The sequence below is a fragment of the Synchiropus splendidus genome, chromosome 1 (assembly GCF_027744825.2).
Source record: "Synchiropus splendidus isolate RoL2022-P1 chromosome 1, RoL_Sspl_1.0, whole genome shotgun sequence".
NCBI classification, from domain to species: domain Eukaryota; kingdom Metazoa; phylum Chordata; class Actinopteri; order Syngnathiformes; family Callionymidae; genus Synchiropus; species Synchiropus splendidus.
This window is the reverse complement of record NC_071334.1, coordinates 67,554,937-67,568,929: the sequence shown is the minus strand read 5'-3', so window position 1 is coordinate 67,568,929 and position 13,993 is coordinate 67,554,937. Positions and strand designations below refer to the sequence as shown.

The window sequence follows — 13,993 nt, the reverse complement described above, 5'->3', positions numbered from 1 at the left end:
AGAACGAATAAGGCGGCGCAGATCTTTATGTACAAATGGCTCAGGGAATATTGGATCTTACCGCACACAATGTCATCAGTTTAGCTCAGCGAAGGGCTTATACAAGCAGCAGCTAATGCGACTTAAATATCCAGAGAAAAAGATGTAAAAGTCATGGAATGTTGAGAGTCAATGATGAAACGACAACAAGATTTCGAGTAGTAATTCTCAACCCTGGTTTCTTTCACTTCCTGTGTCAATGCTTGTATTTTTAGCATGTTGCGAGCGCATTGTGTTTGTGTGAATGAACACACAGCTTTTGTAATTGTTGTGTGAATATACTGTAGGTCTTTCTTTGTCGTTTTTTGCACGTGATAGCAACTCATGGCTGAGACAGATCTTGAAACTCAATAGTGACATATGGTGTGATTGGCTTGTTGCAACATCTACGACATCATCACTCAGATGCTTCTTCATGAAGGGTTTTGTTACAGTCCATATGTTGGAAAAGTTGTGTGTTTTCCAACGCAGTTCAGAGCATCATCCAAATCTGTCTTATAAACAAGAAAAAAAAAAAGTCCAGCAGTATCTGGAAATACAAAAATACCAAAAATTGTGACGCTCACTTCAGGTCTCACTGAACTCATTGTTTTTTGTGATTATTTGTAGCTCCCAAAATTATCATCACGACATTCTTGAAAGCATCACAAATGAGTTGAGCAACACACTCAACAAAGGGTGCAATATTCAAGACAATATTCCAGAATTCGGGTCAAGGCTATTCCAGGAATTTGCTGTGCCTTGATTCATGTAGTTGTCCACACTGTTGGCACTCTGACTGGGTGTTTTAACCACTGGTACCAAACAACAGGCTTCATTCATTGCATTCTTTATTTATCTCTCACACCAGCGACCATCACATTTTATTCCCAGAACAACTTCTTCTACTGCTCCTCTTAAAATAGAATGCCACCAAAGCCAGGATAAGTGTCGGCGAAAGAGAGTACAGGAGCAGAACTTCCTGCTAAGCTAAAAGAGCTGTTCAGTATCACTCATCTGGAAACTCGACGTCAAGTCAGTGTTGTTTCTTCTACTCACTGGACTGTCACAACACCACCAGAGAACGACTGACAGATGAAAGAGGGAACTTGGAAGCAAGAACGGAAGAAGTCCACCAGCAAGGATGCACCTTCCTCACCGGACTCCCCCTGGTGGCCACACAGTGTCTGTGTTGCGGTTGACCATGGTGGCGCTCTCTGCCTCCACTGTGTCTCTGCGAGCTCCTGGCTCCCGAGGTTTGCAACACTTGGCTATGACCAGAACCAGGAGCAGCAGCAGAACCACAGTGACCAGGACAAGCGGAGAGAGCAGGTGTGCCCGGTGTGAGTAGTAGGACCCTGCCCTCCAGCTCACCAGCAGCCGGTTGTCCAGGCTCAGGTGAGCAGCGGTGCAGGTGTAGTTGTGTTTCTGCAGCAGCTCCTGCTCTGTCAGCACCAGTGTTATCCTCATCTGGTAAAGGCCATTGCCGTTGGGCAGCACCCGACCAGCGGTCAGCTGATTCTGCTGCACCTGTCGTCCGTCCTGGAGGAGTGTCAGGTTGATGTGGCGAGGGTAGAAGTCTGTGGCCAGACAGGTGAGTAGAGCTCTGCCCTTCACCTGCTTGGAGAAGATGGTTAATCTTGGCTGGACTTGACGGGTCAAGAGGTTCTTATTCTGGTCTAGAAGCTGATTCAGGACTGCAGCACATGTCGGAAGGTAGAAATGTTGGTAGAGAGTTTGGACGTAATGCAACTCTGCTGCATTCCACTGGCTCTCCCAGCCATCTCCAACCGTGTAGGAGAGGTGAGTTGTGTCGAACATTATGCAGTCAAAATCCTGAGCATCATAACCGTCACGTGACATGATGAACATTGGCTGTCCATCCTGGATCTCACAGCCGGCAATTCGCTGCTGAACATGGAGACCTTTGGTGTGGTTAAAGCGCTTCGTGGAGTATTTGATTCGGCCCCTCATGTTGGAGTAGATATGATGAACAATCCTCATGGCATTCTGACCCAGGTTCAAAGGAGTCCTGTCCATGCCGCTGATGACCGGATTGTCCAGTGTTGAGTCGATGTAGCCCACCTGGAGGTCGTCCAGCATCAGCACCAAGCTACATTTAGGAAACTGTGAGGGTCCTGAGATGTAGGTGGCCATTGTCCACAGGGAGTGTCGTCCTGCACCGAGAGAGTAGAGGATTGTGGGTAAACAGAATTCTTAAGCTGAGGCGAGATTCAACAAGGGTTTTGATTGAGTGGTGTTGTCGGCTGGTTATGTATCAATGTATTGAAGGACGCATGACTCAGCCGTTACAGCTCCTCACGTGTTCTCTCCTGACTTCACTGAGACCACTGATGGTGAACAGTGGCCACTGCGGTCCCTCACCAAGAGAAACGCCCGTCCCAAAAACTAAAACATGCTTGTGACCACTGAATAACACAAACATCAAACAGCTGTGTTTCTTCAACACTGATGCCGGCAGTCACACGATGAATCAAACTGAGTCTTACCTGAACTGGTCACCTGCTGGACGGACGTGCTGACCAACATCAGCTGGATCCAGAAGGTCCACATGGCGGTCTGGACGAGCTGACACGGTTTATCTCAGACGACCTAGCTTTCGCTTTTCTCCAGCTGATTAAGTTCCGAAGCAGGCAGCTCAGGAATGCGGCCCAACAAGACGGGCCTGCCGAGCCTCTGAATCTTTCTGTCTCACTTCATTCACTTCTGCCGAATAACCAGGACAAAACTGAACCCAGTATGAACAATGTAGCAAAATGAGTCAAAAACTCCAATGAGAGTTTAGTGTCACTTAAGACATGAAGGTAACAATGTGGGAACAAAATAGAGTTTCTGACGGACGTAAGCTTCTGTGGTAAAACTAGATGCCCTGCTCCAGAGAAGATGAGTTCCCAACATCACTGGCAGTTAAGGGCTCATCAGAAACCCACTCCTGAACCCAAGCCGAGGATGAGTGGTGTTGCATTCAAGTTGTGGGGTATGAAGAGTCCCCACACATTAAGATTCAACACCTGGAGACCTTGCTCACTGATATGCCATTAGTGGTGTGGTAAATGGTGCTGAGGTGCCAACTGGAGGTCGGATAGATGCAACCATAGAAGTGGATAGTGAGAAGCATGGAAGTGGTGTCGTGTGAGTCCCTGTAAACAAGCAGAAGCTGAGTCCATCTGCCTCTACTGGGGTCCAAAGTCGTTGAAGACATTATCAAGGAGAATGAACAGGATACAGTTAAAGTCAGTCTCCATTCTCGTGTCCAAAACATCTGACGCAAAACCTCATCAGAGTGAGTGAGAGCCTGGACAGAATGTGGTGCAACCTTGTGTGAACCAGACCAGAAGAAGAACCCCTTGCTGCGACAGGGCCAATTGATCTGTTATACACAGTACCATCAAAAACTCCTGTAAATGGCTGTTTTCGTGCAGTGCGTGGGTCCAGAATATGACACGACTTAACGCTCTTTATCACTAACTTGAGTGCCAGTTGCAAGTCATTTCTACTTCACACCATATTAAACCAAACTAATCATTAAATAAACATCTAAAGGAAAGAGGTAGTTGAAGAAAAGAAGTGTGCAATCCAAGCGTTCGTTCTAAAAACAAACACACGTCCCCCGCCTTACCTCACATCACCCCATACTATTCCTGCACAGTGACCTGAGGCCGGGCACAGAAGCCCAGCACATGGCTCGGAATCTGGGGACGACAGAAGTCCAGGTCCCTGCAGGGCCCTCAAGCTTGTGCAGCCCCCATCTCTCCACACGCCCCTCACTCAACACACTCCTCAGGCGGGTGAGGAGCGCACACAGGCACACACACAGACCCCTGGGAGAAGTGAGACAACAGGGACTGTGATTCCTCAGAGCGACTCTCCCCTTTCCTCTCTCCACCTCTTCTTCTGCTCCCTGCTGAGGGCGACGTCCTGCACATGTGATACAACACACAGTCTCATGCTGCATTAGCCATACACCTCTGTGTCCTTGTGTGTCGCTCACAGCCATGTTCCCTGATGTGGCATCAAAACTGGGACAGGAACGTCACACTCACTCACTCTGGAACACGGTAGTGGATGGGGAAGCTGCAAATCTCTCAACCCTTGAAAATGAGTTTGGTTCTTATTTGAATGGTCTTTCATGGATGTTACCAGTCAGAAAAACAGGATTCATCTGATCAGCTGTGCTTCTCTTTCCATGTAACATACACTTTACAGTTGTAAGGCAGTCAAATTGTCAACAATAACAACTTTTCAGAAACAGATCAGAAACAGTTTCTGATCCTAGCAGAGGCACTGTTAGACTGGATTAAAAAAAAGGTACACACATTTACATGTAGCAAACTTGAAAACAAAACAACACCAGGAGGCTCAACACATGCACATCATTGTGTTTTATTGACAAGGAGGATGCATTGCTAGAACTCATGAAAAAATGGCCCACTATCTGACAACACATTCACAGATGTGAGTTTAGAAAACTGGCCAATGACTAGACAAAATGCATCACCTCACACTTCCCAAGAGACAGTCACCTTATGTAAAGCTTATCTCCTCAGATTATCTGCACTAATAATCCGTTGGACTGAGGGGTTTACATACATAATCTTAACCTAGTGACAGGATCAAGTCTCAGCAGTTCCACAACAGTAAATATCCAGATGTGCGTCCAGCGACAACACACACTTCTTGGTAGAGATTAGAGGCTTCTGAAGAAAGGTAATCAATGGGGCCATGTTTGTGACAAGAAAGTATAGACAGGAAAACGTAATTCAAAATAAGGGTTTTGTGTCTGTGAAGGATTTTTTTTTTCCAGTAGGTGTTACACTAGATTAACATGTCAATTTAATTCTAATTTGTTTGAGTGACAAGTCTAATGTCATGCCTCCATTTTCAGCTAAACTTTTTAAATGTGACCTGAAAAATGATCTATTTTCAGAGCAAAGTTACCTAGTAATGTCTTTTTGAGTGAGTGAAGGTGTCAAAGTACTCAACCTGATTCTCCTATTTAAAAAAAAATGTGGATGAGATTCCTAATTTGTAATACATGGTGTTCTGGTTGAGTCAGTGGAGGAGGTGGCGAAGCGGTTTTAATGAGGTACCAAAGATTACCTGGCTCACACAGCGATGTCACACTTGATCATTAGAGCACAGCAGACGTCCTCCATCTGTGCAGTTATTACCGAGAGGAAGTCTGTTTTGGGTTCCTCATAACACCTTGGTGATGTCGACCACTGAGTGTAGGAAAGGGCCTCTGACAGAACTGCCATTTATTAAACTGAATGCATGGCGTCAAATAGGGACTATTTTCAGTGGACTTTTTTTTTGTAATGCCGAGGTGAGCCTTCGTTGTTTCGCCTTCTGCGCCATGTCCTGTCCCTTGGTCACACATTGTCACTCCTAAGGCAACAAATAGTGATAAAGTAGGCATGATATGGGCGGTGTATATATATATATATATTCACGTATATGTGTGTCCTGCGTTTCCTGTGTATACCAACCGTAGTGTGTTTTCCTATGCACTGTTTTATAAACAGGACCCTTAGTCTTTATCTCATCATGGGTGACAAGCTTAGTCGTCCAGGACAGGCGCAAAACAAGGAGGTCATTCCTGCACATTTGACGGAACCATATGGTTGGACCATCTAGTTAAACCTGCAGGAGAGACGGCATTTCCAATGTGGAGGCGGCCACAGGCCAGACTTGTTGGGGAGATGACTTCTCCTAGCTGGCTGGGGAACACCACCCTTTGGGGAAGAGGTGTTCATAGCTTGGGCTGCACCCTTTACAGTGTCACAGATCAAATGTCAATGAAATGGAGATCAGAGATATTCAGTTCAAGTGTTGACTGAGGCTGACAGTAGAGAGCACCTTTGTTTCCATTCCAAAGACGTTCCATGCCCAAGTCAGGTCAAGAGTAAAGATTATATTGCACTACATTAACAATGACATTCGTCGGTGGGATGACAAATACATCACTGTAACAAAAGTTTGTGGTGTTTGAAAGTAAGTTTCCAGTGCTGCATAACGCTACTTGTGTCATGATCCTGCTTTTATTTTGTCTTTTGAGTCCTGGTTTTGTTTACCTCCCGTTCTTCCTGTTTCTTTGGCACACGGCTGGAGCCAATCTACCTCTGATCACCCTGATTAGAAAAACACCTGGACTCCAGCAACATGTGCCAGATCGTGTCTTCCAGTTCCTCCGTTTCTCCCATTGTTTCCCTCTGAGTTTTCTAGTTCCCTGTGATTTCTCCTCTCGTTCCTGAGTTTTGGATTCTTCTTGTTCCCCGTGGTAACTCCTGGTTCTCGTGGCTCTCCTTGTTTCGGTCTCTCGTTCTGTGCGTTAGCTAGCTTACTTTCCTCGTTCTCGTGGCTCTCCTTGTTTCGGTCTCTCGTTCTGTGCGTTAGCTAGCTTACTTTCCTCGTTCTCGTGGCTCTCCTTGTTTCGGTCTCTCGTTCTGTGCGATAGCTAGCTTACTTTCCTCGTTCTCGTGGCTCTCCTTGTTTCGGTCTCTCGTTCTGTGCGTTAGCTAGCTTACTTTCCTCGTTCTCGTGGCTCTCCTTGTTTCGGTCTCTCGTTCTGTGCGTTAGCTAGCTTACTTTCCTCGTTCTCGTGGCTCTCCTTGTTTCGGTCTCTCGTTCTGTGCGTTAGCTAGCTTACTTTCCTCGTTCTCGTGGCTCTCCTTGTTTCGGTCTCTCGTTCTGTGCGTTAGCTAGCTTACTTTCCTCGTTCTCGTGGCTCTCCTTGTTTCGGTCTCTCGTTCTGTGCGTTAGCTAGCTTACTTTCCTCGTTCTCGTGGCTCTCCTTGTTTCGGTCTCTCCTTCTGTGCGTTAGCTAGCTTACTTTCCTCGTTCTCGTGGCTCTCCTTGTTTCGGTCTCTCGTTCGGTGCGTTAGCTAGCTTACTTTCCTCGTTCTCGTGGCTCTCCTTGTTTCGGTCTCTCCTTCTGTGCGTTAGCTAGCTTACTTTCCTCGTTCTCGTGGCTCTCCTTGTTTCGGTCTCTCGTTCGGTGCGTTAGCTAGCTTACTTTCCTCGTTCTCGTGGCTCTCCTTGTTTCGGTCTCTCGTTCTGTGCGTTAGCTAGCTTACTTTCCTCGTTCTCGTGGCTCTCCTTGTTTCGGTCTCTCGTTCTGTGCGTTAGCTAGCTTACTTTCCTCGTTCTCGTGGCTCTCCTTGTTTCGGTCTCTCGTTCTGTGCGTTAGCTAGCTTACTTTCCTCGTTCTCGTGGCTCTCCTTGTTTCGGTCTCTCGTTCTGTGCGTTAGCTAGCTTACTTTCCTCGTTCTCGTGGCTCTCCTTGTTTCGGTCTCTCGTTCTGTGCGTTAGCTAGCTTACTTTCCTCGTTCTCGTGGCTCTCCTTGTTTCGGTCTCGCGTTCTGTGCGTTAGCTAGCTTACTTTCCTCGTTCTCATGGCTCTCCTTGTTTCGGTCTCTCGTTCTGTGCATTAGCTAGCTTACTTTCCTCGTTCTCGTGGCTCTCCTTGTTTCGGTCTCTCGTTCTGTGCGTTAGCTAGCTTACTTTCCTCGTTCTCTTGGCTCTCCTTGATTGGTCTCTTGTTCTGTGAGCTAGCTAACTTTAGATTATTCTTTGTTAAACCCTGGTGCCTGAGTTTAGTGTTTTGTTTCTCCCAGTTTCCATGCGTTTCCTGTTCTCTTTTGTAGTTTATTCTCGGCTCGTTGTACATTCAGCTTTTGCTTAGTTTCTCCCGGTTCGGTGACGCTTTCTGTTGTGTTTTTGTTTATTTAATTATTAAACATTATTTCTAACTCGCTCCTGCCTAACTGTAACCTTCACCACTTGCACTTGGGTCCAACTCCACGTCCTCAGGACGTGGCTTTCCCTCCTCGTTCCCTCGAATCGTGACAACTTGATCCTCCACCAGAGCCGTAGCGTGATTGTTCATCCCACTCCTGCCAGAAACAGAGAGACTAGACAAATAGACAAGGGTGGGGAAAGTGGTTGGTGAGTTTATCCCATGGCGGCAACCAGCCTGATGTCAGTGGGGCCATCCTGGCACATCGGGTGGGCCATGTGTCCATCCCAGCATTCCTTGGGAGTTGTGCAATCTTGCCATGTTGTATTTAGCTCCTGTGCAGGTGGCCCCGCCTCCCCCCCGCTCAAACTTTTGGCAGCAAGACTTTGAGAAGTGTTAGCGCTCAGACAAAGCAGCGTGTTAGTAAACTGCACATCACAGGCACTTGAAGACATTTGGCATCCGATGTAGAGCAGAAACCCTCAATGTGATTCTTATCTGGGAGTACAGACAGACAGGCGGCAAAACAATTTAGCCTTCTTTTCGGAGGTTACAGCCCGAGTGAAGCTGCAATGTCTGCATGTTGGCAGCAACAAACATATGATATCAACTTTGCTCACTAAATAACTCATCTGCTTATCTCAAACTGTGCATCCCCTAAAAGTGAGTTTAACCTCTAAGCAAAGTTCTCAGGGGACCCATCGACAACTTTATTCAACCATGTAAAAGAAGATTGAGTTCAGCATGTTATACAGTTTAAGTTTGATACGTAAGTTTCAGTGTGAACAGAGAGCGTTGGAGTCGCTTCATATCACCATTTGGGCGAAATCAAAGTGCAATAAATTGAAGTAAATAAAATGTGAGTAAACATGGCTGCGGTTTTGACATTGACTTCCCAATATCCCTGAAGATTCTCTGTTGAGCAAAAAAGAGATTTCTTTGTATGAATATTTTTTTATCTAAGGAAACGTAATGTGACCTGTGCACAGATTCGCAGATAAAACTGTATTCATTTCATTGCGAACAGGCGATGAATTCAAATCAAAAGTTGACCTGTCATTCACAATCTAAACAGACGACAATGTTATTGTGACATTATTGTTGTATTTAAACAACCATTCACACAAGGTCTCGCGGAGCCAAGAGCCCTGATTGTCATCTGTGTGCAGTGGCATTCCTCCCCCCCCTTCCTCATTGTCTCATTCTACTGTTGCACCGCATTGTCAGATTGTCACCCAAAATGTAAATGTAAACATTTCACCTACACAATGGCCGCAATATTTTAGTGTGGTAATCCTCAATCAACAGGCCCCGTTGGGGGAAAACGGAGTGTGTGTGTGTGTGCTTCCTGGCAGTCGGCCAGTTCTTTCCTCTGTACCAAACACTGAACCAAGTCGGTTGCTTAGTGGAAACAGACAAGCCAAATCGGTGCAGAGTGACCTATTTTGTTGCCGTGTGCCGCTGGGAGCGGGTTTTTTTTTCCCCCCAAACTAACCCCTGTCTGCTCGCCGCCCCTTTCAATGAGGGGAAAAAAGACCTCCCCCCCTTTCAAAAAATGGTAGAAGATTTGCCCACCAGTGGATGATGGACTTGAACGCCACACCTACTGATGTGGTCCGAGCGCTTCCCTTCGCGCTCCCTCCCCTCTTCAGAGGCACCTAATTATGAAAACCCTGACTCATTTACATGGCCATGTTTGATCTAAATTACACTCCAAACCACACCAAATTAGGATCATCTGTGAATGTAAAACACTTTTTTTCCTCTTTGGGCCCCCTCCCCTTCTCTTTCTCCGCTCAGACCAGCGAGCTCTGCAGGGCACATGTTCAAATGATGAAGGGGGGATTTACAGTGTTCAACATCCTCTGGAGACCTGAGCACCCGGAGTCCCTCACAATTATCCCAGGATCTGATCTGCACCCCCGCCCGTCCCGCACCCAAACCAGAGCGGGCCTCTTCCTCGGACTGATTCCACGTAACAGCCGCACATTAATTACAATCTGCCAATGGCTGGCTGGGGCTAATTGTGAGTGCTTATTATGCATTCATGTTCTCATAATGTACATGGTCTTCGCTCTCATTCCATGGTGTTTGTTTTTGTCTATTATCGACTCGTAAATACCTTAAAGCTGCAGTCATGAGTTGCTGATGTCATCTTAATATTTTGGGCTATTTATAACTGGCACTTGCATTTGCCATCACACTCTCATCCTGCATCTAAAATATGGGAAACATGGAGCTTCAGAAGCAGAGGACAGTGAGAGAGAGTAACAAAAATGGTGTCTGGATTTCACATCAGAGACATTTGTTTTAAAAAAAAATAAGTCATTGGTTTGGAAATGTCTAATAGCCGATTAAATAAAAAAAAAAAAAAAAAAAAAAAAAATATATATATATATATATATATATATATATATATATATATATATATATATATATAGACGATTCCAGACGGTTCCGTAGCATCCAATGCAAAACCACCAGATTCAGGAATAGTTTCGTTCCTGGTGCTGTCAGGCTGCTGAATGTTAAATAGTAGCTGCAATGCTGTTTATTTGTTTATTTGTACATCTTCTGGACTAGTATTTATCTAATATTTATTTATTTTTGGACATATAGTTTTGTTTTTGGAAACCGGAGGCCTCAGATCGAAATTTCATTGCCATAATATAATGTAATGTTTTTGTGCAATGACAATAAAGAAAGTCTAAGTCTAAGTCTAAATATATATCAATGCGTGTAAAAATATATATTTTATTTTATTTGACCCATTTTTATTATTTATTTATTATTGGGGACAACCAAAAATCAATTGATCATCTTCACAATGACTCTTCAAAAACCCTTTTGTTCTTACATATTTACAATGTCAAAGACAATAAACAAGACCATATGTGATTCTAACTATCCAATCCAAACTATTATCCAACTACTCCAGTTCTGTCAGTTTGTCAATGACCACAACATGACCACTGTGTTTTGTCCAAAATCTACCACAATCTTTGATTTATTTATTTCACTTCAAATGAAATCTGCAAATGAAATCAACCTTTTGGACCTTAGCAGTGTAAAAAGCAACAACATATGGCCAATATTGCAGGTCACCACCTGCAACATAAACAAATAACAGATATGCCCATTGAGAGTGGTAAAGTAGTGAGAATGACAAAGAAAAATAATTTAAAAATAGGAAAAAACAATGTGACATTTGATCAAACAACGTCCAAATGACTCTTTAAAAAGCCTTTAGCTCTGAAGTGTTTACAATGGTGTGTTGTTTTTCCATTTCATTCTTCCATTAAATTGAGAACTTACTGTTTCTTGTCATGAGTGATTCCGGCCAAATAATCTGCCAACTTGATTTTGTATACACTTTAAGCAAAGCTTTTTCTCAATGTGAGCATCAGCTGTTCTTTGTCACTGGACATGAACAATGGCCATATTTTAGGAGTGACTTCTTCCCTTTAAAGGCCTGGTCTTGAATTGAACAATCTGGTTCTGATCATTTTGAAGTTGCGGCAGGAATAATTAGGAACACGCAACTGGAAAAGAAGAAGGCAAACGTTAACCAATGATAAAGCATTTGAAGGAGAATCTGCTGCACATTTAACAAGTGGCTCATTCCAAGGCGATGAATTAGTGGCTTGAAACCCGGGGAACTTCCTAGCCAAGGCTCTGTTGAGCGCACCTCCAGAAGTGAGGACAGCTGTGATGCCAGGTGAGGCTGAGGTGGACTGCTGGGCGCTTCAGCATGTGAGCTTGAGGTTAAAAGGGGCAGCCGTGAAGTTCAAGCAGTTGCTTCTCTTTGCCGTTTGGCGCCACCAAAGCGCTGCGTCGCCTGCTTTTGAGCAAAACGTCTGATTATTGAACTGAGATCAAACATCTCCCCACAAATCTTTGAACAGGCAGCCAAACGACGGAGAGCACTGCTATTCTGAGAAGTTTGTTTTCATGCCTTCTGTTGTGGTTTGCCTGGGCGGGTGAGCCGCGGCTCTTTTCCCCAAATCCGCAGAGCCTGGATCCAATAAGGCTCTGTATCTGAGTGTGGCGGTGTGGTTGGCAGAGGCAGGATGCTTCAATCTACCTACTTGTACCCCCTTCGCTCCCCGAGCCGCAGCCTAGGTGCTTTTTCTCTTTCAAGCCTTCGAGACTTAATTCGCAACAAATGTTCCGGAGTCTTTGTTCGTGCCACAAAGAAAGACGACTCCTTCAAAGGCTCGAGCCCCACAGGTACACTCGCAGGACGTTTGTTGACACAAGTCGTCTTGATTTCAAACTTGGTATCGACTTTTATAACTCTCCGCAGACGGAGCAGCGGCTGATAAAGCCGCTTCTGACAGGCCTGTTGAGGTTAGAAATTAATGTAATACCTCTGGAATGTTTCCCAAAACCCTGAATGACGATGTGATCAAACACACCCGTTTTCATCTTTTGTCACCACTCGGACCATTCCAAGTTTTCCCCCACTCATTTAAGCACGCACTACTAAAGGAAAAAGAAAAAAGATGCAAACAGTCGAGGCAACAAATCTACCAGGGGTTTATAAAAACAACCCAAAAAAGAAAAAAGATCATGTTGCTGCTCACGGAAAACAGCCGGGACTGTAATTTGGGCATTTTTTTTTTTCTCTACCTGAATTCAGACTTTCCACAACCCTCTAGGATACAGTGTGAACTTGGTGACCCTGGGGCTTTTTGTGAAACCCTGCAACTTTAAATATGTATGGCAAGATAAATACACAGAATCAAGGCAAAGCTCCCGATCATCCTAAAAAAAGGAATATGAAAGCAGCTGCTCTTTTTTTTTTTTCAGGAAAACAAGAGATTTTCCTCCGACTAAAAATGTCAAAATCAGTTGTTTCAGAACCACCACAAACCAAAAAGATTATATATCTGGTGAGTTACAAGCCAGAAGGAGGCAACGAAAACCTCCGGGTGAATTTCAATGGGTTTCTTTCAAACACATTCAACATGAATAGTTTCAATAACAGGCCAAAATAATGCTTCAATGAGTCATTTTCCCATTTGCTCGACTGCCTTCAACCCGCACGACGCCCATGTCCACAAGGTGTGTGACCAGGAAGAAGAATACAGCTCTCTTCTTTCACACGATGAGTGAATAATGGACTCTTCTCTTGGTGAATCAAGGAGTTAAAAATGCTCCTCACTGCCGTTTGACCTCCTTCTATCTCAATTAGCGACGCAGGCCAAAAGTCAGAATGCCAATGAAGTGATTCTCAGCTAATAACTCCAACCAGACACATTTTAAGTTCCCCTTAGTCGCCTTTTGATCTCCTGCGCTGTCTTGAATGGCGCTGAAGCGGGGGCTGTTTGCCATAGCCAGGGGCACTGGGACGCGGCGAGACGGGGACACGCCACGAAAATCTGACTGTCAACGTGCCCCCCTCAATTTATTAAGCGGCCCTCAGAGCACTGAGCCGGGATTTTGACCCTGATAATGCAAAGCCTAGGGGGAAATGGCATGGAGAAGCAAGCTCTGCGTCCTGTTGTGCCGCGGTCAAAATGAGATGCTAATTAATTACCATTGGCATCTTTAGCAATGCGTGTCAGCTCCTATTTGGTGTATCAATCTGTTATGGGATCAAACCGAGGCGTGTGAGGCCGCCGCCGCTTCCTGAAGTTGACTGGTTGCAGGAGTTTCGGCCTCAGGTCACGGCAAACGCTGACTGCAACCCAGTCCTGATGAAGACAAGTTCAACTTCCCTGCAGCCCGCTGTCATGAATTGGATCACATCATGGATCAATAACAATGAATCACCCAGCTGCAGACACTTGGACAAACACTTTTTTTTTTTCTTTTGCACATGGACTTTTGGGCCCAATCTTACGTCTGACAGGGATTAAAGAGCATGATCATTCGAGGTGCTACATATACTAAGTGACACAATTGATTATACAGTGCGAAAGGAGCTCAACCTGAAACCAAACCTCTGTGTGTCTTTTAATGCGCTTGTGGGACAATGTGTCCACCTGTAACGTCCACTCTGGGACACAAAAGTCCACCTGAAAATAGTCTTGTGTTGAGTGAGAATGTGTTGGAGCAGTCATACCTGCAAATCCATCACACAGCAGGAGGTTATTTCATCATGACTGTGACTGTGAGCCGCGAAATAGCAGCAAAAGAAGAAAAGAAAAAGAAACCTAATCTTCTGAGAGTGTTGAGGAACATGTCACTAAAGTTGGTGTTGAAATGATT

The 13,993-nt window shown here is 45.0% G+C and overlaps 1 protein-coding gene across 1 annotated transcript; it reads right to left on the bottom strand.

Annotated features, from left to right (window-relative positions):
• Nucleotides 1–749: 749 nt before the first annotated feature.
• LOC128750640 (hereditary hemochromatosis protein homolog) lies at nt 750–2,642 on the bottom strand. Its single transcript, XM_053851003.1, has 2 exons — nt 2,529–2,642; nt 750–2,195 (listed from the first exon to the last, which is right to left on the bottom strand). Exons 1-2 carry the CDS (start codon nt 2,590–2,592, stop codon nt 1,174–1,176), a joined length of 1,086 nt encoding a protein of 361 aa, XP_053706978.1. The 5' UTR covers nt 2,593–2,642; the 3' UTR covers nt 750–1,173.
• Nucleotides 2,643–13,993: the final 11,351 nt, after the last annotated feature.